Source organism: Bufo bufo, chromosome 3, assembly GCF_905171765.1.
Source record: "Bufo bufo chromosome 3, aBufBuf1.1, whole genome shotgun sequence".
NCBI lineage: Eukaryota > Metazoa > Chordata > Amphibia > Anura > Bufonidae > Bufo > Bufo bufo.
The window spans coordinates 226,196,395-226,221,746 of NC_053391.1; the positions used below are offsets into that span (position 1 = coordinate 226,196,395).

At 41.7% G+C, this 25,352-nt stretch overlaps 1 protein-coding gene across 1 annotated transcript in view; it reads right to left on the bottom strand.

Moving 5' to 3' along the window:
* Positions 1 to 875: 875 nt before the first annotated feature.
* Positions 876 to 25,352, bottom strand: part of HSD11B1 (hydroxysteroid 11-beta dehydrogenase 1) — a 45,695-nt gene continuing 21,218 nt past the window's right edge. The window contains exons 2-6 of the mRNA XM_040421852.1: positions 24,178 to 24,308; positions 17,920 to 18,031; positions 15,571 to 15,756; positions 14,136 to 14,279; positions 876 to 1,510 (exon numbers count right to left, since the gene is read on the bottom strand). Coding sequence (XP_040277786.1) covers positions 1,287 to 1,510; positions 14,136 to 14,279; positions 15,571 to 15,756; positions 17,920 to 18,031; positions 24,178 to 24,308 — 797 coding nt within the window. The 3' untranslated portion in view covers positions 876 to 1,286. The remainder of the gene's footprint in view (positions 1,511 to 14,135; positions 14,280 to 15,570; positions 15,757 to 17,919; positions 18,032 to 24,177; positions 24,309 to 25,352) is intronic.

The window sequence follows — 25,352 nt, forward strand, 5'->3', positions numbered from 1 at the left end:
GGGAGTGTGTCCTGTCTGCTGCAGCTAGTGGCAGTTGAAGGATGGAACGGAGCATGTAGGTCGACCTCAGTGAGCTGGACAGAGAATGTAGAAAAAGAGTGAACAGCAGGTGGCGCTATACAGATGCATTTTATTGAATAACTCAGTGGCTATTCTAAATTTTTTATTTCATGCAATTACAAGAGGATGGTTTGAAAAATTTAGAATATTTTTCATGAGACAACCCCTAATGTATTTTCAAGCATTAGACACTTCTAAACCCTCCTTAGATACCCCACTTGGGATCTGCTAGGTAGAACTATAGATTACATGATTTCTTCTATTGTAACCAGTAGTATTCTCTATTCCTTCCTGCCAGGGCCGTCTTTAATATTGATTGGACCCTGGGCAAGAGGGAGAACACAAGTGCCGCTGCCGCATTCATGGGTCCATACTTTATTAACTAAGTTGCAGGACATGTAGGGCATACATGGGGGATGTTCCTGCACTTACTATTATTTCTGGGCGCCGCTCCGTTGTGCCGCTGTGGCCCCCGAAACATTCTTCCGCGCTGTATGCTAAGTAACAGCATCGGAACACCAGGGAGGAGACATCAGCTTTAGCTGTAGCGCTGTCCAATCGCAGCGCAGAACGTCACAAGGAGAAGGTGAGTTTTTTTTCTCCCTGGCTGTGACGTTCTGCGCTGTGATTGGACAGCGCTACAGCTAAAGCTGATGTCTCCTCCCTGGTGTTCCGATGCTGTTACTTAGCATACAGCGCGGAAGAATGTTTCGGGGGCCACAGTGGCACAACGGAGCGGCGCCCAGAAATAATAGTAAGTGCAGGGACATCCACCACGTATGCCTTACATGTCCTGCTACTTAGTTATTAAAGTATGGACCCATGAAAGGTCCTCCAATTGCCAGCGGGGCTCAAGAGGCAGTTGCCTTAGGCCCCCCAGGAGCAACTGGGACCGGGGCAGCTTCCCCTTTTGCCCCGCGTTAAAGACGGCCCTGCTTCCTGCATTGTTTTACATATGTCTCAAGTACAGTTAGGCATCTAGGTAAGGAGAAGAAATCAGAGCAGCAAATTATTAGTAAACGCTTAATTCCAGCCATGGTTTCTCTATTTGATCACTTATATTCTTCTGTGTTGTCCAGTAAAATGAGACATAGTATAAAAATTGTGATGGAAAGGAAGATAAAGTCTTCAGCTGTTTTGATGATCTTTGTGGTTACCACTTGTGTATTTTATAGTTTCCCCTGATGTATCCTAATGTTGTCTTTCCTTGGTTTAAAATCACATCATCACTGCTTCTTCTCCACTGCCTCGAAATTATAATTCTTAAGGACAAGGTATTCTAAGAAATGTGGTGCCCAGTCTCTAAGCAGCATTGGAATCTTGGTGGCATGATACTGGAAGTAGACTTCTCGTTGTCTCAGGGCTCCACCTTTAATGATCTCCAGTGCACAGTCTTCTTTTGGACCTGCGGGCTGCTGGACTACCTTTGACACTATCTTCAAAGCGGTGTCTGGAATAATAAATTTGAAATGTTATGGTCAATGGCAATATACATTGAGAAACTGAATGGGAATTATTCCATTCACATATAATACCAGAGTGCTATTGTGAGTGAGGCAGATAATCCAGAAGGCAGTTTAAAAGGCATCTGTCAGCAGATTTGTACCTATGATGTGCGCTTGGCATGATATTTTCATTGCCTGGCCTTGTCAAATAAATTGGAGAGGGTGTGGCAGTTGCAAAGACAGCAGAGCCTGTAATGGCAATGCCCCCGTTGCTCCTAGAGGCTTATTTGCATATTCTGTATTTAAATATCATTTTTCTCAGCAATCAAGGTCAGCCTGTTTAATAGGTATAAATCTGCCGACAAGTGCCCTTTAACCACCTCAGCACCCAGTGCTTAAACACCCTGAAAGACCAGGCCACTTTTTACACTTCTGACCTACACTACTTTCACCGTTTATTGCTCGGTCATGCAACTTACCACCCAAATGAATTTTACCTCCTTTTCTTCTCACTAAGCTTTCATTTGGTGGTATTTCATTGCTGCTGACATTTTTACTTTTTTTGTTATTAATCGAAATTTAACGATTTTTTTGCAAAAAAATGACATCTTTCAGTTGTAAAATTTTGCAAAAAAAACGAGATCCATATATAAATTTTGCTCTAAATTTATTGTTCTACATGTCTTTGATAAAAAAAAAAAGTTTGGGTAAAAAAAAAATGGTTTGGGTAAAAGTTATAGCGTTTACAAACTATGGTACAAAAATGTGAATTTCCGCTTTTTGAAGCAGCTCTGACTTTCTGAGCACCTGTCATGTTTCCTGAAGTTCTACAATGCCCAGACAGTACAAACACCCCACAAATGACCCCATTTCGGAAAGTACACACCCTAAGGTATTCGCTGATGGGCATAGTGAGTTCATAGAACTTTTTATTTTTTGTCACAAGTTAGCGGAAAATGATGATTTTTATTTATTTTTTTTTTTCTTACAAAGTCTCATATTCCACTAACTTGTGACAAAAAATAAAAAGTTCGATGAACTCACTATGCCCATCACGAAATACCTTGGGGTCTCTTCTTTCCAAAATGGGGTCACTTGTGGGGTAGTTATACTGCCCTGGCATTCTAGGGGCCCAAATGTGTGGTAAGGAGTTTGAAATCAAATTATCTAAAAACTGACCAGTGAAATCCGAAAGGTGCTCTTTGTAATATGGGCCCCTTTGCCCACCTAGGCTGCAAAAAAGTGTCACACATCTGGTATCTCCGTACTCAGGAGAAGTTGGGGAATGTGTTTTGGGGTGTCATTTTACATATACCCATGCTGGGTGAGAGAAATATCTTGGCAAAAGACAACTTTTCCCATTTTTTTATACAAAGTTGGCATTTGACCAAGATATTTATCTCACCCAGCATGGGTATATGTAAAAAGACACCCCAAAACACATTCCTCAACTTCTCCTGAATACAGAGATACCACATGTGTGACACTTTTTTGCAGCCTAGGTGGGCAAAGGGGCCCATATTCCAAAGAGCACCTTTCGGATTTCACTGGTCAGTTTTTACAGAATTTGATTTCAAACTCCTTACCACACATTTGGGCCCCTAGAATGCCAGGGCAGTATAACTACCCCACAAGTGACCCCATTTTGGAAAGAAGAGACCCCAAGGTATTTGCTGATGGGCATAGTGAGTTCATGGAAGTTTTTATTTTTTGTCACAAGTTAGTGGAATATGAGACTTTGTATGAAAAAAAAAAAAAATCATCATTTTCCACTAACTTGTGACAAAAAATAAAAAATTCTAGGAACTTGCCATGCTCCTCACGGAATACCTTGGGGTGTCTTCTTTCCAAAATGGGGTCACTTGTGGGGTAGTTATACTGCCCTGGTATTTTCCAGGGGCCCAAATGTGTGGTAAGGAGTTTGAAATCAAATTCTGTAAAAAATGACCAGTGAAATCCGAAAGGTGCTCTTTGGAATATGGGCCCCTTTGCCCACCTAGGCTGCAAAACAGTGTCACACATCTGGTATCTCTGTATTCAGGAGAAGTTGAGGAATGTGTTTTGGGGTGTCTTTTTACATATACCCATGCTGGGTGAGATAAATATCTTGGTCAAATGCCAACTTTGTATAAAAAAATGGGAAAAGTTGTCTTTTGCCAAGATATTTCTCTCACCCAGCATGGGTATATGTAAAATGACACCCCAAAACACATTCCCCAACTTCTCCTGAGTACGGAGATACCAGATGTGTGACACTTTTTTGCAGCCTAGGTGGGCAAAGGGGCCCATATTCCAAAGAGCACCTTTCGGATTTCACTGGTCAGTTTTTACAGAATTTGATTTCAAACTCCTTACCACACATTTGGGCCCCTAGAATGCCAGGGCAGTATAACTACCCCACAAGTGACCCCATTTTGGAAAGAAGAGACCCCAAAGTATTCGCTGATGGGCATAGTGAGTTCATGGAAGTTTTTATTTTTTGTCACAAGTTAGTGGAATATGAGACTTTGTATGAAAAAAAAATAAAAAATCATCATTTTCCACTAACTTGTGACAAAAAATAAAAAATTCTAGGAACTTGCCATGCCCCTCACGGAATACCTTGGGGTGTCTTCTTTCCAAAATGAGGTCACTTGTGTGGTAGTTATACTGCCCTGGCATTTTCCAGGGGCCCAAATGTGTGGTAAGTAGGTAAATGACCTGTGAAATCCGAAAGGTGGTCTTTGGAATGTGGGCCCCTTTGCCCACCTAGGCTGCAAAAAAGTGTCACACATGTGGTATCGCCGTATTCAGGAAAAGTTGGGGAATGTGTTTTGTGGTGTCATTTTACATATACCCATGCTGGGTGAGAGAAATATCTTGGCAAAAGACAACTTTTCCCATTTTTTTATACAAAGTTGGCATTTGACCAAGATATTTATCTCACCCAGCATGGGTATATGTAAAATGACACCCCAAAACATATTCCCCAACTTCTCCTGAATACGGAGATACCACATGTGTGACACTTTTTTGCAGCCTAGGTGGGCAAAGGTGCCCAAATTCCTTTTAGGAGGGCATTTTTAGACATTTGGATACCAGACTTCTTCTCACGCTTTGGGGCCCCTAAAATGCCAGAGCAGTATAAATACCCCACATGTGACCCCATTTTGGAAAGAAGACACCCCAAGGTATTCAATTAGGGGCATGGCGAGTTCATAGAAAAAATAATTTTTTGGCACAAGTTAGCGGAAATTGATTTTTTTGATTTTGTTCTCACAAAGTCTCCCTTTCCGCTAACTTGGGACAAAAATTTCAATCTTTCATGGACTCAATATGCCCCTCAGCGAATACCTTGGGGTGTCTTCTTTCCAAAATGGTGTTATTTGTGGGGTGTTTGTACTGCCCTGGCATTTGAGGGTCTCCGCAATCATTACATGTATGCCCAGCATTAGGAGTTTCTGCTATTCTCCTTATATTGAGCATACAGGTAATGAGATTTTTTTTTTCCGTTCAGCCTCTGGGCTGAAAGAAAAAAATGAACGGCACAGATTTCTTCATTTGCATCGATCAATGTGGATGAAAAAATCTCTGCCAAAAAAAGAAAAAGGAGGGGAAAGGCGTCTGCCAGGACATAGGAGCTCCGCCCAACATCCATACCCACTTAGCTCGTATGCCCTGGCAAACCCGATTTCTCCATTCACATCAATTGATGTGGATGAATAAATCATTGCCGGGTTTTTTTTTTTTATATATACAAAGTGTTTGCCAAAGTATATGAACACCGCCACCTCCTCAGCTCATATGCCTCGGCAAACGTATCTTTTACTGCAGAGGAGAAATCTCGTCTTGCAGCGCCGCATACACCGACTTGCGTGTAATCTGACAGCAGCGCAATGCTTCTGTCCGAATGCACATCAGTGCTGCAGCTAGTCGATCGGTTGGTCCACCTGAAAGGTAAAAAAAACAAAACAAAAAAGAAAAAACCAGGCCGCAACGCAATAACTTTATTAACTTTAGAACAGAACATATTAACTTTTTTTTAACTTTTTTACTTACCGGTAATTTTTTTTTTGTTTAGTTTTTTTTACCTTTATAGAACAAACCTCTCCTTCCCCATGGGACAATGTGCAAAGCGCAAATCGCCCAAAGATGTGGCAAAGTACGTTATGCACTTTATCCCAGGTGAAAGGAGAGGTTTGCAGCAGCTGTGAGTAAAAGGGCCCTAATAGCCCTGTGTGCCTGTCCTGTGAGATGCAATCCCTATGCTAGGTGTACCTGTGTGTGGTACTTCCGGAAACACTCACCAAAGCATAGGGCAGGGTGGTCAGGACAGTCAGGACAGAAATAGCGGGTGTCATGCCTTATTCCACTCCTGCTACAGACACGACATCTTTTTCGGGGTGACGGTTGGGTTGAGGTACCAGGAACGACACTGGGGAAATGTCGCTCGTGTAGACGGCTAACTACACTGGTGGATGGGGCCACGGAACCTCCTGGGTAAAGGAGGTTCTCGATGATCTCTTCCTGGAATTTGAGGAAGGATCCTGTTCTCCCAGCCTTACTGTAGAGAACAAAACTATTATACAGCGCCAATTGAATTAAATATACAGACACCTTCTTATACCAGCGTCTGGTTCTGCGGGAAACTAAATACGGAGACAACATCTGGTCATTGAAGTCCACCCCTCCCATGAGCGCATTATAGTCGTGGACACAGAGGGGCTTTTCAATGACACGGGTTGCTCGCTCAATTTGGATTGTCGTGTCTGCGTGAATGGAGGAGAGCATGTAAACGTCATGCTTGTCTCTCCATTTCACCGCGAGCAGTTCTTCGTTACACAAGGCAGCCCTCTCCCCCCTTGCAAGACGGGTGGTTACAAGCCGTTGGGGGAAGCCCACGCGACTAGTTCGCGCGGTGCCACAGGCGCAAATCCGTTCTAGAAACAAATGCCTAAAGAGGGCCACACTTGTGTAAAAATTGTCCACATAAAGATGGTACCCCTTGCCGAATAAGGGTGACACCAAGTCCCAGACTGTCTTCCCACTGCTCCCCAGGTAGTCAGGGCAACCGACCGGCTCCAGGGTCTGATTTTTTCCCTCATAGATCCGAAATTTGTGGGTATAGCCTGTGGCCCTTTCACAGAGCTTATACAATTTGACCCCATACCGGGCACGCTTGCTTGGGATGTATTGTTTGAAGCCAAGGCGCCCGGTAAAATGTATTAGGGACTCGTCTACGCAGATGTTTTGCTCGGGGGTATACAAATCTGCAAATTTCTGGTTGAAATGGTCTATGAGGGGCCGAATTTTGTGGAGCCGGTCAAAAGCTGGGTGGCCTCTGGGACGGGAGGTGGTGTTGTCGCTAAAATGCAGGAAACGGAGGATGGCCTCAAATCGTGCCCTGGACATAGCAGCAGAGAACATGGGCATGTGATGAATCGGGTTCGTGGACCAATATGACCGCAATTCATGCTTTTTTGTCAGGCCCATGTTGAGGAGAAGGCCCAAAAAAATTTTAAGTTCGGAAACTTGGACTGGTTTCCACCGGAAAGGCTGGGCATAAAAGCTTCCCGGGTTGGCGGATATAAATTGTGTGGCATACCGGTTTGTCTCTGCCACGACTAAGTCCAAGAGCTCCGCAGTCAAGAACAGCTCAAAAAATCCCAGGGCCGAACCGATTTGAGCCGTCTCAACCCGAACTCCAGACTGGGCGGTGAAAGGGGGAACTAATGGTGCGGCTGAAGTTGGTGACTGCCAATCAGGGTTTGCCAGCACCTCAGGGATTCTAGGGGCTCTACGGGCCTGTCTGTGCGGTGGCTGCGACGGGGTAACTACTGCATGTGCCACCGTACCAGCTTCAACTGCCCTTCTGGTGCTCGCCACGTCACCATGTTGTACGGCAGTGCTGGTACTAGGTCCAGGGAGGGCTGCGCTGCTGGTGTATGCCTCACCACGTGATCCGGCAGCGACAGCCCCACTCTGCTGCTCTTGAAGCGGATCCTGCATAACCTGTGGTCTAGCGACACGGGGCCGGGTACGCCTGGTGCTGCCAGGGACCTCAACCTCCTCGTCCGAACTTTGGGTCAGAGAGCCACTGCTTTCTACAGGTTCATATTCTGACCCGCTAGATTCGTCAGATGAGAGTTCCCACTCCTCATCCGACTGGGTCAGAATCCTGTAGGCCTCTTCAGAAGAGTACCCCCTGTTTGACATTTTGGACTACTAAATTTAGGGGTATTCCCTGAGACTACCCAAGAAAAAAAGCAAGCCTGTCTTACAAAGGGGAGGCTAGCGAAGTACCGGAGGCCGCTGCGGTTGATAAAAAATATCAAAACTGATTTTTTTATCGCCGCAGTGCGTGTAAAATGAATGTGCAGTGATCAAAAAATATATATTTTTTGTCACTGTGGTGGGGCGGGCGTGGGTGAACGCACATGTGGGCGACCGATCAGGCCTGATCGGGCAAACACTGCGTTTTGGGTGGAGGGCGAGCTAAGGTGACACTAATACTATTATAGATCTGACCGTGATCAGTTTTGATCACTTACAGATACTATAAAAGTACAAATGCTGATTAGCGATACGCTAAACAGCGTATAAGTGACTGCGGTGCGGTGGGCTGGGCGCTAACTCACGCTAAACTACCTAACCAAGGGGCCTAAACTATCCCTAAAACCTAACAGCCAATACTAGTGAAAAAAAAAAAGTGACAGTTTACACTGATCACTTTTTTTCCTTTCAATAGTGATTGACAGGGGTGATCAAAGGGGTGATCAAAGGGTTAATTGGGGTGCAGGGGGGTGATCTGGGGCTAAGGTGTAGTGTTTGGTGTACTCACAGTTCAGTCTGCTCCTCTGCTGGATCCAACCGACGAAAAGGACCAGCAGAGGAGCAGACAAGCCATATAACAGATCATATTTACTAATATGATCTGTTATATGACTTTTGATTGGATTTTTTGAAAATCGCCAGCCTGCCAGCCAATGATCGTTGCTGGCAGGCTGGTGACGAACTTGTTCTTTTAATTTTGCCAGCCCGCGATGCGCATGCGCGGGCCGGCTTTGAGCGAAATCTCGCGTCTCGCGAGATGACGCGTATATGCGTGATTGTGCGCAGCGCTGCCACCTCCGGAACGCGAATCTGCGTTAGGCGGTCCGGAGGTGGTTAATAAGGTTTTCCTTCCACTGCTATACCATATTGTATGTAATATATACACATGCAAGAAAAAGTATGTGAACCCTTTGGAATGATATGGATTTCTGCACAAATTGGTCATAAAATGTGATCTGATCTTCATCTAAGTCACAACAATAGACAATCACAGTCTGCTTAAACTAATAACACACAAAGAATTAAATGTTACCATGTTTTTATTGAACACACCATGTAAACATTCACAGTGCAGGTGAAAAAAGTATGTGAACCCTTGGATTTAATAACTGGTTGAACCTCCTTTGGCAGCAAAAACTTCAACCAAACATCCCCTGTAGATGCAGATCAGACGTGCACAACGGTCAGGAGTAATTCTTGACCATTCCTCTTTACAGAACTGTTTCAGTTCAGCAATATTCTTGGGATGTCTGGTCTGAATCGCTTTCTTGAGGTCATGCCACAGCATCTCAATCGGGTTGAGGTCAGGACTCTGACTGGGCCACTCCAGAAGGCGTATTTTCCTCTGTTTAAGCCATTCTATTGTTGATTTACTTATATGCTTTGGGTCGTTGTCCTGTTGCAACACCCATCTTCTGTTGAGCTTCAGCTGGTGGCCTTAAGTTCTCCTGCAAAATGTCTTGATAAACTTGGGAATTCATTTTTCCTTCGATGATAGTAATCCATCCAGGCTCTGACGCAGCAAATCAGCCCCAAACCATGATGCCCCCACCACCATACTTCACAGTTGGGGTGAGGTTTTGATGTTGGTGTGCTGTGCCTCTTTTTCTCCACACATAGTGTTGTGTGTTTCTTCCACACAACTCAACTTTGGTTTCATCTGTCCACAGAATATTTTGCCAGTACTTCTATGGAACATCCAGGTTCTCTTGTGCAAACTGTAAACATGCAGCAATGTTTTTTTTGGACAGTAGTGGCTTCCTCTGTGGTATCCTCCCATGAAATCCATTCTTGTTTAGTGTTTAACGTATCATAGATTCGCTAACAGGGATGTTAGCATATGCCAGAGACTTTTGTAAGTCTTTAGCTGACACTCTAGGATTCTTCTTCACCTCATTGAGCAGTCTGCGCTGTGCTCTTGCAGTCATCTTTACAGGACGGCCACTCCTAGGGAGTGTAGCAGCAGTGTTGAACTTTCTCCATTTATCTCAATTTGTCTTACCGTGGACTGATGAACAGCAAGGCTTTTGGAGATACATTTATAAAGTTCACATACTTTTTCCACCTGCACTGTGAATGTTTACATGGTGTTTTCAATAAAAACATGGTAACATTTAATTCTTTGTGTGTTATTAGTTTAAGCAGACTGTGATTGTCTATTGTTGTGACTTAGATGAAGATCAGATCACATTTTATGACCAATTTGTGCAGAAATCCATATCATTCCGAAGGGTTCACATACTTTTTCTTGCAACTGTAACTGATATACCATCAGTGTGTAATTGGTTAGAGGTACAACCACAGGGATTTCTACCAAACCCAAGAAGCAATGAGCTCATAAATGTGAAACTATAAGCATATGTTCACACAGAATTTTTTGCATGTATTCTGGCAACAAAACAAAACAATCTATGGCAACAAAACACCTAACATTAAAGGGGTTGTCTCTCATCAATGGGAGCATATCAGACACAGTGCGCCGCATCGCTGCCAAAATCCCGCGCCTGCGCCGTTCACTTCTGTATTCGGCGCAGGCGCAGTGAGTGAATGATGCGCTCCTGGTGCCGGATTACGTCACAGTAAGGAAGCCGGCATCAGGAGAGCAGCCTTCACTCACTGCGCCTTCGCCGAATACAGAAGTGAACGATGCAGGCGCAGGATTTCGGCAGCGATGCGGCGGACCGTGCCATCAATCAAGAGGAGCGGGGCAGGTAGAACAGGGGACCTAGGCGGGATAAAGGGTGAGTAGAAGGAGCCTCTAGGTGCTGATTTTACACCCACATAGCACCTAGAGGCTCATTAGCATATTATGAAAGTGCTTTTTTTTTACCAAAATGGCTGCAGGGAGAAAGGTAAAAAACATACTGTTATGTAGTGCTGACATTAGCGCATCGCTAATGTCAGTCAGCTACATAACAGTATTTCTGGTGCTAGAAACCCTTTAACCTCTTCAGGACACAGGGCGTACCGGTACGCCCTGATGTCCTGGTACTTAAGGACACAGGGTGTACGGGTACGTCCTGTGTATTTCCGATCACCGCCGCCCGGCGAGCAGTGATCGGAACCTGGTGCCTGCTCAAATCGTTGAGCAGGCACCTTGGCTAAATGCACGGAGGGGTCCCGTGACCCCCCGTGTCGGCGATCGCCGCAAACCGCAGGTCAATTCAGACCGCCGGTTTGCGGCGGCGATCGGCGGTGCCATCGGGCCCCCATGTGGCTGTAGGGGGGACCCGATGGCATGGAAGGCAGCGCGATGCCTAAGGAAGGAATCGCGCTGCCTTCCGGTGACGAGCCTGTGAGATCCAGCCCCCTGGATCTCACAGGCCGGAAGCTGTATGAATAATGCACACTGCATTACTCATACAGTCAATGCATTCCAATACAGAAGTATTGGAATGCATTGTAAAGGATTAGACCCCCAAAAGTTGAAGTCCCAAAGTGGGACAAAAAATAAAGTGAAAAAATTAAGTTTTCCCCCCCAAATATTAAGTTTCAAGTAAAAATAAACAAAAACGTAATTTTCCTCAAATTAAGTAAAAAAAAAATTGGTAAAAAATAAGGGGGGGGGGGGGAAGTATACATATTAGGTATTGCCGCGTCCGTATCAACCGGCTCTATAAACATGACCTAACGCCTCAGATGAACACTGTAAAAAATAAAAACTGTGCTAAATAAACAATTTAGTACCAATCTAACCGTCACCTCATCCCGCAAAAAATGAGCCCCTACCTGAGTCAATCGCCCAAAAAATTAAAAAAACTATGGCTCAGAATATGGAGACACTAAAACATCATTTTTTTGTTTTAAAAAAGCTGTTATTGTGTAAAACTTACATAAATAAAATAAAAAGTATACATATTAGGTATCGCAGCATCCATAATAACTTGCTCTATAAAAATATCACATGACCTAACCCCTCAGGTGAATACCGTAAAAAAATAAAAACGGTGTAAAAAAAGCAATTTTTTGTCACCTTGCATCTCAAAAAGTGTAATAGCAAGCGATCAAAAAGTCAAACACACCCCAAAATAGTGCCAATAAAACCGTCATCTCATCCCGCAAAAATCATACCCTACCCAAGGTAATCGCCCAAAAACTGAAAAAATTATGTCTCTCAGACTATGGAAACACTAAAACATGATTTTTTTTTTGTTTAAAAAAAGAAATCATTGTGTAAAACTTACATAAATAAATAAAAAGTATACATATTAGGTATCGCCGCATCCGTGACAACCTGATCTATAAAAATATCACATTATCTAACCTGTCAGATGAATGTTGTAAATAACAAAAAATAAAAATGGTGCCAAAACAGCTATTTCTTGTTACCTTGCCTCACAAAAAGTGTAATATAGAGCAACCAAAAATCATATGTACCCTAAACTAGTACCAACAATACTGTCACCCTATCCCGTAGTTTCTAAAATGGGGTAACTTTTTTGGAGTTTCTACTCTAGGGGTGCATCAGGGGGGCTTCAAATGGGACATGGTGTAAATTGATTAAAATTGAAAATTTGGCAAAAAATTTAAATTCTGAAATTTCATCTCTATTTGCCAATAACTCTTGAGGAACACCTAAAGGGTTAACGACGTTTGTAAAATCTGTTTTGAATACCTTGAGGGGTGTAGTTTCTTAGATGGGGTCACTTTTATGGAGTTTCTACTCTAGGGGTGCATCAGGGGGGCTTCAAATGGGACATGGTGTCAAGAAAACCAGTCTAGCAAGACCTGCCTTACAAAAACCGTATGGCATTCCTTTCCTTCTGCGCCCTGCCGTGTGCCCGCACAGCGGTATACGACCACATATGGGGTGTTTCTGTAGACTACAGAATCAGGGCGATAAATATTGAGTTTGGTTTGGTTGTTAACGCTTGCTTTGTAACTGGAAAAAAATTATTAAAATGGGATATCTGCAAAAAAGTGAAATTTTTAAATTGTATCTCTATTTTCCATTAATTCTTGTGGAACACCTAAAGGGTTAACAAAGTTTGTAAAATCAGTTTTGAATACCTTGAGGGGTGTAGTTTATAGAATGGGGTCATTTTTGAGTGGTTTCTATTATGTAAGCCTCGCAAAGTGACTTCAGACCTGAACTGGTCCCTAAAAATTGGGTTTTTGAACATTTCTGAAAAATTTTAATATTTGCTTCTAAGCCTTGTAACATCCCCAAAAAATAAAATATCATTCCCAAAATGATCCAAACATGAAGTAGACATATGGGGAATGTAAAGTAATAACTATTTTTGGAGGTATTACTATGTATTATAGAAGTAGAGAAATTGAAACTTAGAAATTTTATATTTTTTTTCAAATTTTTGGTAAATTTTGTATTTTTTTTTATAAATAAAAATGATTTTTTTTTTACTTCATTTTACCAGTGTCATGAAGTACAATATGTGACGAAAAAGCAATCTCAGAATAGCCTGGATTAGTCAAAGCGTTTTAAAGTTATCATCACTTAAAGTGACACTGGTCCGATTTACAAAAAATTGCCTGGTCCTTAAGGTGAAATAAGGCTGTGTCCTGAAGGGGTTAACATGACAGGTTCCCTTTAATACATCTCTATCTTTCCAATAATAAATCTCCTAAAATATAGACATCTAACCCCTGCCACTGATCCACCTGTCAGTGGGATGTAATATGACTGAGCCACATATTATTATCTGACCCAGGATTTTTATGCATGTGTTTGCTACTTCATATTGTGTATACAGTAGTTGAATACATTTTTTTACTGACCGCATTTAAACAATGGTTTACCTAAAAATACTGGATCAGAGTATAAAAAACTACAGGTGAAACTCAAAAAATTTGAATATCGTGCAAAAGTCCATTTATTTCAGTAATGCAAATTAAAAGGAATTGCATTAATGCAGCTTAAAATTAGAATTTTGTGAAAAGGTTCAATATTCTAGGCTCAAAGTCTCACACTTTAGTCAGCTATTAATCCATACCCCCTGAGCAAAGGGTACCTCAAAATTGTGACTTTGGGGTTTCATAAGCTGTAAGCCATAATCATTCAAATTATAACAAATAAAGGCTTGATATCTCGCTTTGCATGTAATGAGTCTATCTCGTATATTAGTTTCACCTTTTAAGTTGCATTACTGAAATAAATGAACTTTGCACAATATTCTAATCTTTCGAGTTTCAGCTGTATATATGCCCAAGCTCAGCATCTCCCCCTGTGAAGCTCAGATATGAGACCTGATAGATCCACTTACAGCCAAACAGTCATACATCTCAATTGCTGTTTTAGTAATTCATAATTGACAGTAAGCAGCATGTTATTTGATTTTGCTTGTAGATTGTTGTTACCTGTGTCAATATAGCTGATAACGGACAATGTAATAGAAACGTTAACTTTTTGCTGGTAGAACTCCATTCGAAGAGAACTGAAGAAGCCATCCAGGGCAAATTTAGTGGTTGAATATGGCACAGTCAAAGGTAAGCCAACCTTGCCTGTAATGTAAATGTTGAGAAGCAATATTATTGTTTCAAGACCAAAATATACAGTACATCTTCTGCGCTTTATTCAAGAACCTGTCTTCATCACATTAAGGGTTATTGCACATGAACGTATATTTTTCTGCATCAAAAAATGCGGGTCAGATGCGGACTGCAAAACAGGCTACGGTCGAGTGCTTAAGATGAAAAGAATCTGAATGTCCACATCTAACCAGCTTTTTTAGTATTTATAGGGGTTGGAGCTCAGTTTTTCTGGCTGATGGTAGCTGGTCTCCATTATTCAGTAGGACAAGTATTCTCCCCTTCATAAGACAATATGATATCCATTAAACAAAACATCAGCGGTCAGCACATGCCTACCGCAGTCATGTCATGTAAACAGTGGGGACCAGATAATAGTGGCACAGGAACAGGGCAGAATTAATAAGTTGAAGTTGATAAGGCATGAACTCCACAAAACTTCCTAAGGTGTCATGTGGTGTCTGATACCAAGTCATTAGCAGACCCTTTAATGGGGTATTCCTGATAAAATGTTCTCTGGTGGGCAGACACATTATCCTGCTGAAAGAGGTCACTGCCATTAGGGATTACGGTTATTGTAGATAGTACATGTCAACGTAACATCCACATGAATGTCAGTACCCAAAGTTTCCCAGTAGATTACTACCCAGAGCATCACACTGCCTGGGGCGTCTTGCCTTCTCCCCTTAATGCATCCTGGGGCAAACTCTACTTCAGGTGAACTACTTTTGGTAGGTACCAACCACGGCATACTGGGAATACAGAACAGTCGTTTTGTAGATGTTCTGATGTAGTGGTCTAGCCATCACAATTTGCCCCTTATCACTTAGATCCTTACACTTTGCCATTTTTCCTGTTTCCAACACCTCAATTTAAAGAACTGTATGCACATTTGCTACCTAATATATACCAATTGGTGCTATTACAACAATATAATGTTATTCACCTTTCAGTTGTTTTAAAGGGGTTCTGACAACTTGGACATTTATGGAGAGAGACATGCATTTGCGTGGCTATCTATCAATTCATTCTTTGTATCACCAAGCGGGTTAAGGAACCCCTTCTCCCAGAGGTGGGAACCTCATCTACCATAAATATTGAAGTTGGGAATACCCCTTTAATGTTATGGCTGATCTACCCAAATTAAAACAGTAAAAAACTGAAAAACATCTTAAAGGAAATTCGTCAGATCTCAATTCTTCCCCATGACAACTTTCTGCACCTTCACTCGTACATATTTCCAAAAGCATTACTGAAAAGTTACCTGCAAATGAAGAGACTACTACAATGTTGCCACCACTAGCTTTTAACATTGGCAGAGCTTCGACTGTCATGGTTACGTAGCTCAGAAAATTGATTTCCAGGAGATTCCGCACGTGATCCACATCGCCATCAAAGAAATTAAAGTAGGTGAAACCAACATGGTTCAGGATTAGCATGTCCAGTCCGCCTGTTTGTAAAGAAAATAGCATCTTTTACAGTATATGTAGAAATTGGTTTCTGGGTAATGTACAGTGAGGTCCATAAATATTGGGGCATCAACACAATTCTAACATTTTTGGCTCTATACACCACCACAATGGATTTGAAATGAAACGAACAAGATGTGCTTTAACTGCAGACTGTCAGCTTTAATTTGAGGGTATTTACATCCAAATCAGGTGAACGGTGTAGGAATTACAACAGTTTGCATATGTGCTTCCCACTTGTTAAGGAACCAAAAGTAATGACAGAATAATAATCATAAATCAAACTTTCACTTTTTAATACTTGGTTTCAAATCCTTTGCAATCAATTACAGCCTGAAGTCTGGAATGTATAGACATCACCAGACGCTGGGTTTCATCCCTGGTGATGCTCTGCCAGGCCTCTACTGCAACTGTCTTCAGTTCCTGCTTGTTCTTGGGGCATTTTCCCTTCAGTTTTGTCTTCAGCAAGTGAAATGCATGCTCAATCGGATTCAGGTCAGGGGATTGACTTGGCCATTGCATAACATTCCACTTCTTTCCCTTAAAAAACTCTTTGGTTGCTTTTGCAGTATGCTTTGGGTCATTGTCCATCTGCACTGTGAAGCGCCGTCTAATGAGTTCTGAAGCATTGGGCTGAATATGAGCAGATAATATTGAACGAAACACTTCGGAATTCATCCTGCTGCTTTTGTCAGCAGTCACATCATCAATAAATGCAAGAGAACCAGTTCCATTGGCAGCCATACATGCCCACGCCATGACACTACCACCACCATGCTTCACTGATGAGGTGGTATGCTTAGGATCATGAGCAGTTCCTTACCTTCTCCATACTCTTCTCTTCCCATTACTCTGGTACAAGTTGATCTTGGTCTCATCTGTCCATAGAATGTTGTTCCAGAACTGTGAAGGCTTTTTTAGTTGTCGTTTGGCAAACTAATCTGGCCTTCCTGTTTTTGAGGCTCACCAATGGTTTACATCTTGTGGAGAACCCTCTGTATTCACTCTGGTGAAGTCTTCTCTTGATTGTTGACTTTGACACACATACACCTACCTCCAGGAGAGTGTTCTTGATCTGGCCAACTGTTGTGAAGGGTATTTTCTTCACCAGGGAAAGAATTCTTCGGTCATCCACCACAGTTGTTTTCCGTGGTCTTCCGGGTCTTTCGGTGTTGCTGAGCTCACCGGTGCGTTCCTTCTTTTGAAGAATGTTCCAAACAGTTGTTTTGGCAATGCCTAATGTTTTTGCTATCTCTCTAATGGGTTTGTTTTGTTTTTTTCAGCCTAATGATGGCTTGCTTCACTGATAGTGACAGCTCTTTGGATCTCATCTTGAGAGTTGACAGCAACAGATTCCAAATGCAAATAGCACACCTGAAATGAACTCTGGACCTTTTATCTGCTCATTGTAATTGGGATAATGAGGGAATAACACACACCTGGCCATGGAACAGCTGAGAAGCCAATTGTCCCATTACTTTTGGTTCTTTAACAAGTGGGAGGCACATATGCAAACTGTTGTAATTCCTACACCGTTCACCTGATTTGGATGTAAATGCCCTCAAATTAAAGCTGACAGTCTGCAGTTAAAGTACATCTTGTTCGTTTCATTTCAAATCAATTGTGGTGGTGTATAGAGGCAAAAATGTTACAATTGTGTCGATGTCCCAATATTTATGGACCTGACTGTATGTTTAGATTTGTAATCTGACTTTTGATATCGGCCATGAAGGACATAATTTAAAGGGGTTCGCCAATTTCTGGCTACTAGTGACCAATGTGTTTGTATGATGGCTATATGGCACTTACTAATTTCGGCTTTGTTAACATTTTTTTAAATATATTTTATAAGGTATGCCCCCTTGTGCTATCCTCACAGAGGTCTTGTCCATTTAATGGCTGCTGATGAGGGTCATGTGACCAGACAGATCACCTCCATGTGATGTCTCCTCCATTCAAATACATTGCACCTGTCATCTGCACTTTGCGCTGACACAACAAATGTCAGTGCATCTAAAAATTCACACAGTTTCAAGATTTTGCACACAGGCTTGAATTGTGTGCACATTTGATATACAAAACTATACACAGACTCAGGCAAAACTGACTTCAAATATTCCTCTCAAATTTTTTTTGTCTCTTACCAAACAAACGTTCAGCTTCATGCACCACATGCTTAGCAAAAGTCATATTGTCCATACTTCCAGGGATGTAATAGGCAGAAGCTGCACCCAGTTTTGAACACTTTTCAATCACCTGAGATAAATTAAAAAAAATGAATTGCCAAATCCTGCATAGATATCTTATATGCCTTAGTCATGCTTGTATTTTATTTACTTTTTTGCCTTTTTAAATTATTTATAGCATGCTATTTTATAGGTTCATAGGACTCATTCTCAAGTTGTATTAACCCCTTAAGGACATAGGACGTACCGGTACGCCCTATTTCCCTTACGTCCTAACTTTTAAATCGGGATTCCGGCGCCCGAGGGGTTAAACGGAACGGGATTTCGGCTGAAATCCTTCAGCCGGCATCCTGTGACAACGCCAGGGGGGGTGATGTGACCCCCCCGTGTCGGCGATCGCAGCAAACCGCAGGTCAATTCAGACCTGCGGTTTGCTGCGCTTTTTGCAGTTTCTGATGCCCGCGGTCCCTGACCGCGGGGATCAGAAACTTTAGAGTGGCTAAAATCTATATTTTTTACCCCCCCCTGCACCCCTGCATGATTTGATGCCGGCGGGTGGTGCGGGGGGGGGTGTCGCATGCGGTGCGGGAGGCGGGCGGTGCGGCAGGCGGGATCGCGATCCCCCGCCCGCCTCCCATGAATGATCGTTGGCTTCTAGTGGTTATACCAGGGTGCCAGCACATTGCTGGCACCCTGGTATAAACGGCTGACATCTTTGCAGATGTCAGCCGTTTAACCCTTTCCATAACGCGGTCCGTACGGACCGCTGTATGGAAAAAGTTAACTGTCATCGGTCAGGGAGCTCACTCCCTCTCCATCGGGGGGCTGCTGTGCCTTTGCAGCCCCCCGATGGAGAGGGAGAGAGCCCCCAGAGAGCCCCCCTCAGCCCCGTGCTTACCCTTCCCCGTCTGCGAAGTTCTGAGCAGACGGGGAGGGTTCCCATGGCAACAGGACGCCTGCTCAGGCGTCCTGCTGTCCATGGTGCTGAACAGATCTATGCTGAAAGCATAGATCTGTTCAGTGTAAGTAAAATACAGTACAGAACAATATATATTGTACTGTACTGTATTATACAGACATCAGACCCACTGGATCTTCAAGAACCAAGCGGGTCTGGGTCAAAAAAATGTAAAAAAAAAGTGAAAAAAGTTAAGATAAAAAAAGAACATTTATCACGGAATAAAAATTAAAAAAATAAAATAAACTACACATATTAGGTATCGCCGCGTCCGTAACGACCTGATCTATAAAATGGTCATGTTACTTTCCCCGCACGGTGAACGCCATAAAAATAAAAAAATAAAAACTATGAGAAAATTGAAATTTTGCCCACCTTACTTCCCAAAAAAGGTAATAAAAGTGATCAAAAAAGTCGCATGTACGCCAAAATAGTACCAATCAAACCGTCATCTCATCCCGCAAAAAATGAGACCCTACTCAAGATAATCGCCCAAAAGCTGAAAAAACTATGGCTCTTAGACTATGGAAACACTAAAACATGATTTTTTTTTGTTTCAAAAATGAAATCATTGTGTAAAACTTACATAAATAAAAAAAAAGTATACATATTAGGTATCGCCGCGTCCGTATCGACCGGCTCTATAAAAATATCACATGACCTAACCCCTCAGATGACCACCGTAAAAAAATAAAAATAAAAACAGTGTGAAAAAAGCCATTTTTTGCCATTTTACGTCACAAAAAGTGTAATAGCAAGCGATCAAAAAGTCATATGCACCCCAAAATAGTGCCAATCAAACCGTCATCTCATCCCGCAAAAAATGAGACCCTACTCAAGATAATCGCCCAAAAACTGAAAAAACTATGGCTCTTAGACTATGGAGACACTAAAACATTTTTTTGGTTTTAAAAATGAAGTTATTGTATAAAACTTACATAAATAAAAAAAAATGTATACATATTAGGTATCGCCGCGTCCGTGACAACCTGCTCTATAAAATTACCCCATGATCTAACCTGTCAGATGAATGTTGTAAATAACAAAAAAAAAAAACGTGCCAAAAAAGCTATTTCTTGTTACCTTGCTGCACAAAAAGTGTAATATAGAGCAACCAAAAATCATATGTACCCTAAACTAGTACCAACAAAACTGCCACCCTATCCTGTAGTTTCTAAAATGGAGTCACTTTTTTGGAGTTTCCACTCTAGGGGTGCATCAGGGGGGCTTCAAATGGGACATGGTGTCAAAAAAACCAGTCCAGCAAAATCTGCCTTCCAAAAACCGTATGGCATTCCTTTCCTTCTGCGCCCTGCCGTGTGCCTGTACAGCTGTTTACGACCACATATGGGGTGTTTCTGTAAACTACAGAATCAGGGCCATAAATAATGAGTTTTGTTTGGCTGTTAACCCTTGCTTTGTAACTGGAAAAAAAATATTAAAATGGAAAATCTGCCAAAAATTTGAAATTTTGAAATTGTGTCTCTATTTTCCATTAAATCTTGTGCAACACCTAAAGGGTTAACAACGTTTGTAAAATCAGCTTTGAATACCTTGAAGGGTGTAGTTTCTTAGATGGGGTCACTTTTATGGAGTTTCTACTCTAGGGGTGCATCAGGGGGGCTTCAAATGGGACATGGTGTCAAAAAAACCAATCCAGCAAAATCAGCCTTCCAAAAACCAAACGGCGCACCTTTCACTCTACGCCCTACTGTGTGCCCGTACAGCAGTTTACGGCCACATATGGGGTGTTTCTGTAAACAGCAGAGTCAGGGCAATAAAGATACAGTCTTGTTTGGCTGTTAACCCTTGCTTTGTTAGTGGAAAAAATGGGTTAAAATTGAAAATTAGGCAAAAAAATGAAATTCTCAAATTTCATCCCCATTTGCCAATAACTCTTGTGCAACACCTAAAGGGTTAACGACGTATGTAAAATCAGTTTTGAATACCTTGAGGGGTGTAGTTTCTTAGATGGGGTCACTTTTAGGGAGTTTCTCCTCTAGGGGTGCATCAGGGGGCTTCAAATGGGACATGGTGTCAAAAAACCAGTCCATAAAAATCAGCCTTCCAAAAACCATACGGCGCACCTTTCACTCTACGCCCCGCTGTGTGCCCGTACAGTAGTTTACGGCCACATATTGGGTGTTTCTGTAAACGGCAGAGTCAGGGCAATAAAGATACAATCTTGTTTGGCTGTTAACCCTTGCTTTGTTAGTGGAAAAAATGGGTTAAAATGAAAAATTTGATAAAAAAATTAAATTCTCAAATTTCCTCCCTATTTGCCAATAACTCTTGTGCAACACCTAAAGGGTTAATATTGTATGCAAAATCAGTTTTGAATACCTTGAGGGGTGTAGTTTCTTAGATGGGGTCATTTTTGGGTGGTTTCTATTATGTAAGCCTCGCAAATCGACTTCAGACCTGAACTGGTCCCTAAAAATTTAGTTTTTGTAAATTTCTGAAAAATTTCAAGATTTGCTTCTAAACTTCTAAGCCTTATAACATCCCCAAAAAATAAAATATCATTCCCAAAACAATTCACACATGAAGTAGACATATGGGGAATGTAAAGTCATCACAATTTTTTGGGGTATTACTATGTATTACAGAAGTAGAGAAACTGAAACTTTGAAATTTGCAAATTTTTCCAAATTTTTGGTAAATTAGGTATTTTTTTGTGCAAAAAAAATAATTTTTTTGACTTCATTTTACCAGTGTCATGAAGTACAATATGTGACGAAAAAACAATCTCAGAATGGCCTGGATAAGTCAAAGCGTTTTAAAGTTATTAGCACTTAAAGTGACACTGGTCAGATTTCCAAAAAATGGCCTGGTCCTTAAGGTGAAAATGAGCCCGGTCCTTAAGGGGTTAAAGGGGTTGTGCAACTTTAAACTTTTTTTTTTTTAACAGACCTCACAGAGTGGCCTAACCTAGGGTGGTGATTATACTTACCTGGTCACCGCCACTGGGTTCCAGCTCTATTACTTCACTGCCACCACCACACCTCCCAGGTCTCTTGGAATCACCACCCTGTTGACTCCTTTAAAGTGATGCTCACATCTCAATTTCGGGGAGGGCGTTCCATGTGAGTAATGAGCCTGAGTCTGTACTAGGCTTCCAGACTCATTGCTTGTATGTTAAAATTCAGGCCAGCAGGTGACAGCACTGATTCGTAACATAGCTATTTCTGTATAGGATAATGGAGAAAATTCCATTATTCTGTACAAAATGCATCTCATGGTCCACTTAGGGACCTAAAAAGAAGTTTAAAAACAAAAAATTCAAATCACCCCCTATTTCCTCAAAATAAAAATACTTAATAACAAAAATCAACATTATGGGCATGGCCACGTGCAAAAACATTAGTACTATTAAAATATAAAAAAAATGTATCCCATACTGTGAAAAAATGGCCGATTTGCCGTCTTTTTTTAATCACTTTACCTCCCAAAGAATAAAATACAAAGTGATCAAAAAGTCATACACACCCCAAAATGAGTATTATCAAAAACTACAGATTGTTGTGCAAAAAAATGAACCCTCAAACATCTCCGTAGCCATAACCATAAAAAAGTTATGGGGTTAGAATATTGCGATGAAAAGAAATAAATTTATGTTTTCAAAAGTTTTAATGCTTTTTCAGTATTAAAACGCAAGAAAAATATGTGGTATTGCCGTAATTGTACTGACCTGGAAAACGAAGAGAACACCTTAAAAACAAAACCCATAAAACTGTGACGAAATTGCATTTTTCTTTCCAATTCCACCCCATTTAGATTTTTTTTTTTTTTTACAGATTCCCACTACATTCTATGCAATATTAAATGGTGCCATTGGCAAGTACAATTTGTTCCACAAAAGACAAGTCCTCATATAGATACGTGAATGGAAAAATAAAAAAGTTATGGCTCCGGGAAGGCAGGGAGTAAAAAATTGCTGTGGAAGGGGTTAAATACAATATGTGTTAAACAGAGGATGGCATCTATTACCCATATGCTATATTGGCACCCATTTAATGGATAGGTCATGAACTTTTCAATAGCTTAGTCATTAGTCAGACCACACATGGAGTACTGTGTACAGTTCTGGGCTCCAGTGAACAAGGCAGACATAGCAGAGCTGGAGAGGGTCCAGAGGAGGGCAACTAAAGTAATAACTGGAATGGGGCAACTACAGTACCCTGAAAGATTATCAAAATTAGGGTTATTCACGTTAGAAAAAAGACGACTGAGGGGAGATCTAATTACTATGTAAAAATATATCAGGCGTCAGTGCAGAGATCTATCCCATCATCTATTTATCCCCAGGACTGTGACTGTGACGAAGGGACATCCTCTGCATCTGGAGGAAAGAAGGTTTGTACACAAACATAGAAAAGGATTCTTTACGGTAAGAGCAGTGAGACTATGGAACTCTCTGCCTGAGGAGGTGGTGATGGTGAGTACAATAAAGGAATTCAAGAGGGGCCTGGATGTATTTCTGGAGTGTAATAATATTGCAGGATATAGCTACTAGAGAGGGGTCGTTGATCCAGGGAGTTATTCTGATTGCCTGATTGGAGTCGGGAAGGAATTCTTTATTCCCCTAAAGTGGGGAAAATTGGCTTCTACCTCACAGGGTTTTTTTGCCTTCCTCTGGATCTACTTGCAGGATGACAGGCCGAACTGGATGGACAAATGTCTTTTTTCGGCCTTATGTACTATGTTACTATGTTACTATGACATGTCTATTAAACGGATGGCACTGTTAGGCATAACATATCTGTCATCCATATGCCATCGTCTGTTTAATAGATAATTCATAATAGCGTCCATGTACTGGAAAAGTCACCCAAAGGCTACCATGTAAAAAAAAAAAAAAAAAAGTAACATGTATGTTTATGGTATACCATAAACGTATGGGGCCAAAAAGGCATTCTTTTGTCTGACGGTGGAAAGCAATAGACACATTTAGCGTGTATGTAAGGATCTTTCCCAGCGTACATGCTAAATGTAAAGATAAAAATGTAACGTGAACCAACCCTTAAATGAATAGAATGTGCTGCTATATAGCTGCATACCGGCAAAACTTTATTTTTGATACCTAATACATCTGGTTCTTCAAGGGTTCTGTTTGTCGGGATGTATTCTTTTTATCGTTATATTGCTTTGTGCATGTTAGGAATTTCTATTATGGCATTCGACAAGGCAATCATGATGTGTATGACAACTGACTTGACTGAAATTAGTGCAAAAAACAAATAGCACAATAGTATTACCTTCTTAAGTTTCTCTTCTGTACGAGCCGTTATTAGTACATGGGATCCCATCCTTGCCAGGTGATATGCCATCTGTTCACCAATGCCAGAACTTGCACCAGTGATAATCACCCTTTTGCCTTTAAGCATTTCTAAAGAAAAAAGAAAAATCAGGACTACATTGCATGCAATTCTTTTTTACCTATAGGGATCACGTCCAGTGCAAATGAGGGAAAAAATGTTGTCTAGAGGCTGGGCTTGACAAATGATCCTGTCACGTTAAGTGGGAGGGGGGGGGGGGGACTCCACACTGAACACAGCCACAGTAACTGGGCCTGGAAACTAGGGAAGAAACAGGTCACCTCCTAGACAACCCTAATCCGGGCCCTGACTACCTATCAATTTGAATAGACCTTGAAGGTAGGAATATTCATATGCAGCATACCTAGGCCCTGATTTCCCTATAAGGCCCTGGAATAAGGACCAGAGACAACCCATTCCTCCCCAGATGGACAAATGGAAGTCTCTGTCTCAGGCCCAGATACAACAACAGGGAATATAACAAATACAAACAAACGCGACACTTAACTTCTGTAGAGATGGAAGAACAGGAAAACCAGAGACAACCTCACACCAGCTCAGCCAAACCCAAATGAAGCTATCTACCGCACCGTCAGAAGGGTGGCGTCAGACTATAAAGGGTAGAAGTGATGACCACTGAGCAACAGCTGAGAAAAGGGAAGTGGTCATTAACTCTCAACATTGAATAAAGAGAAATCAAGGAGGCAGTTAGATTCCTCCACGCTCAGCCAGTCTCTCTGATCTCCTGACGCCAGTCACCTGAGGGACCTTGACAGATCCTATAGCCAATGTGTTTAGAAATGTGCTGCTACTGCCTACAAATTTAGCTTGTTTTCTATAAAATTTATTCTTGGCTACTCAGAAGATCAAACTAGTTCCAGGGATGTGTTCCTTCCTTAGATGCTAAATGACAACCGCCATACATAGTATGGCCTGTAGCCACCAGTAACTGCTCTTCTGAAAGAATGTACACATTTATATATCTTTACTGTTGTGGCCTTGGATTTTGCACAGGATTATAAACTTTGATAGTGGCATGAGATTTTTTTTTTGTATACAATCTGCTGGAGAATCTGAAGATTAATCATCTGGCTGCTGACAACCTTGCCCTATAA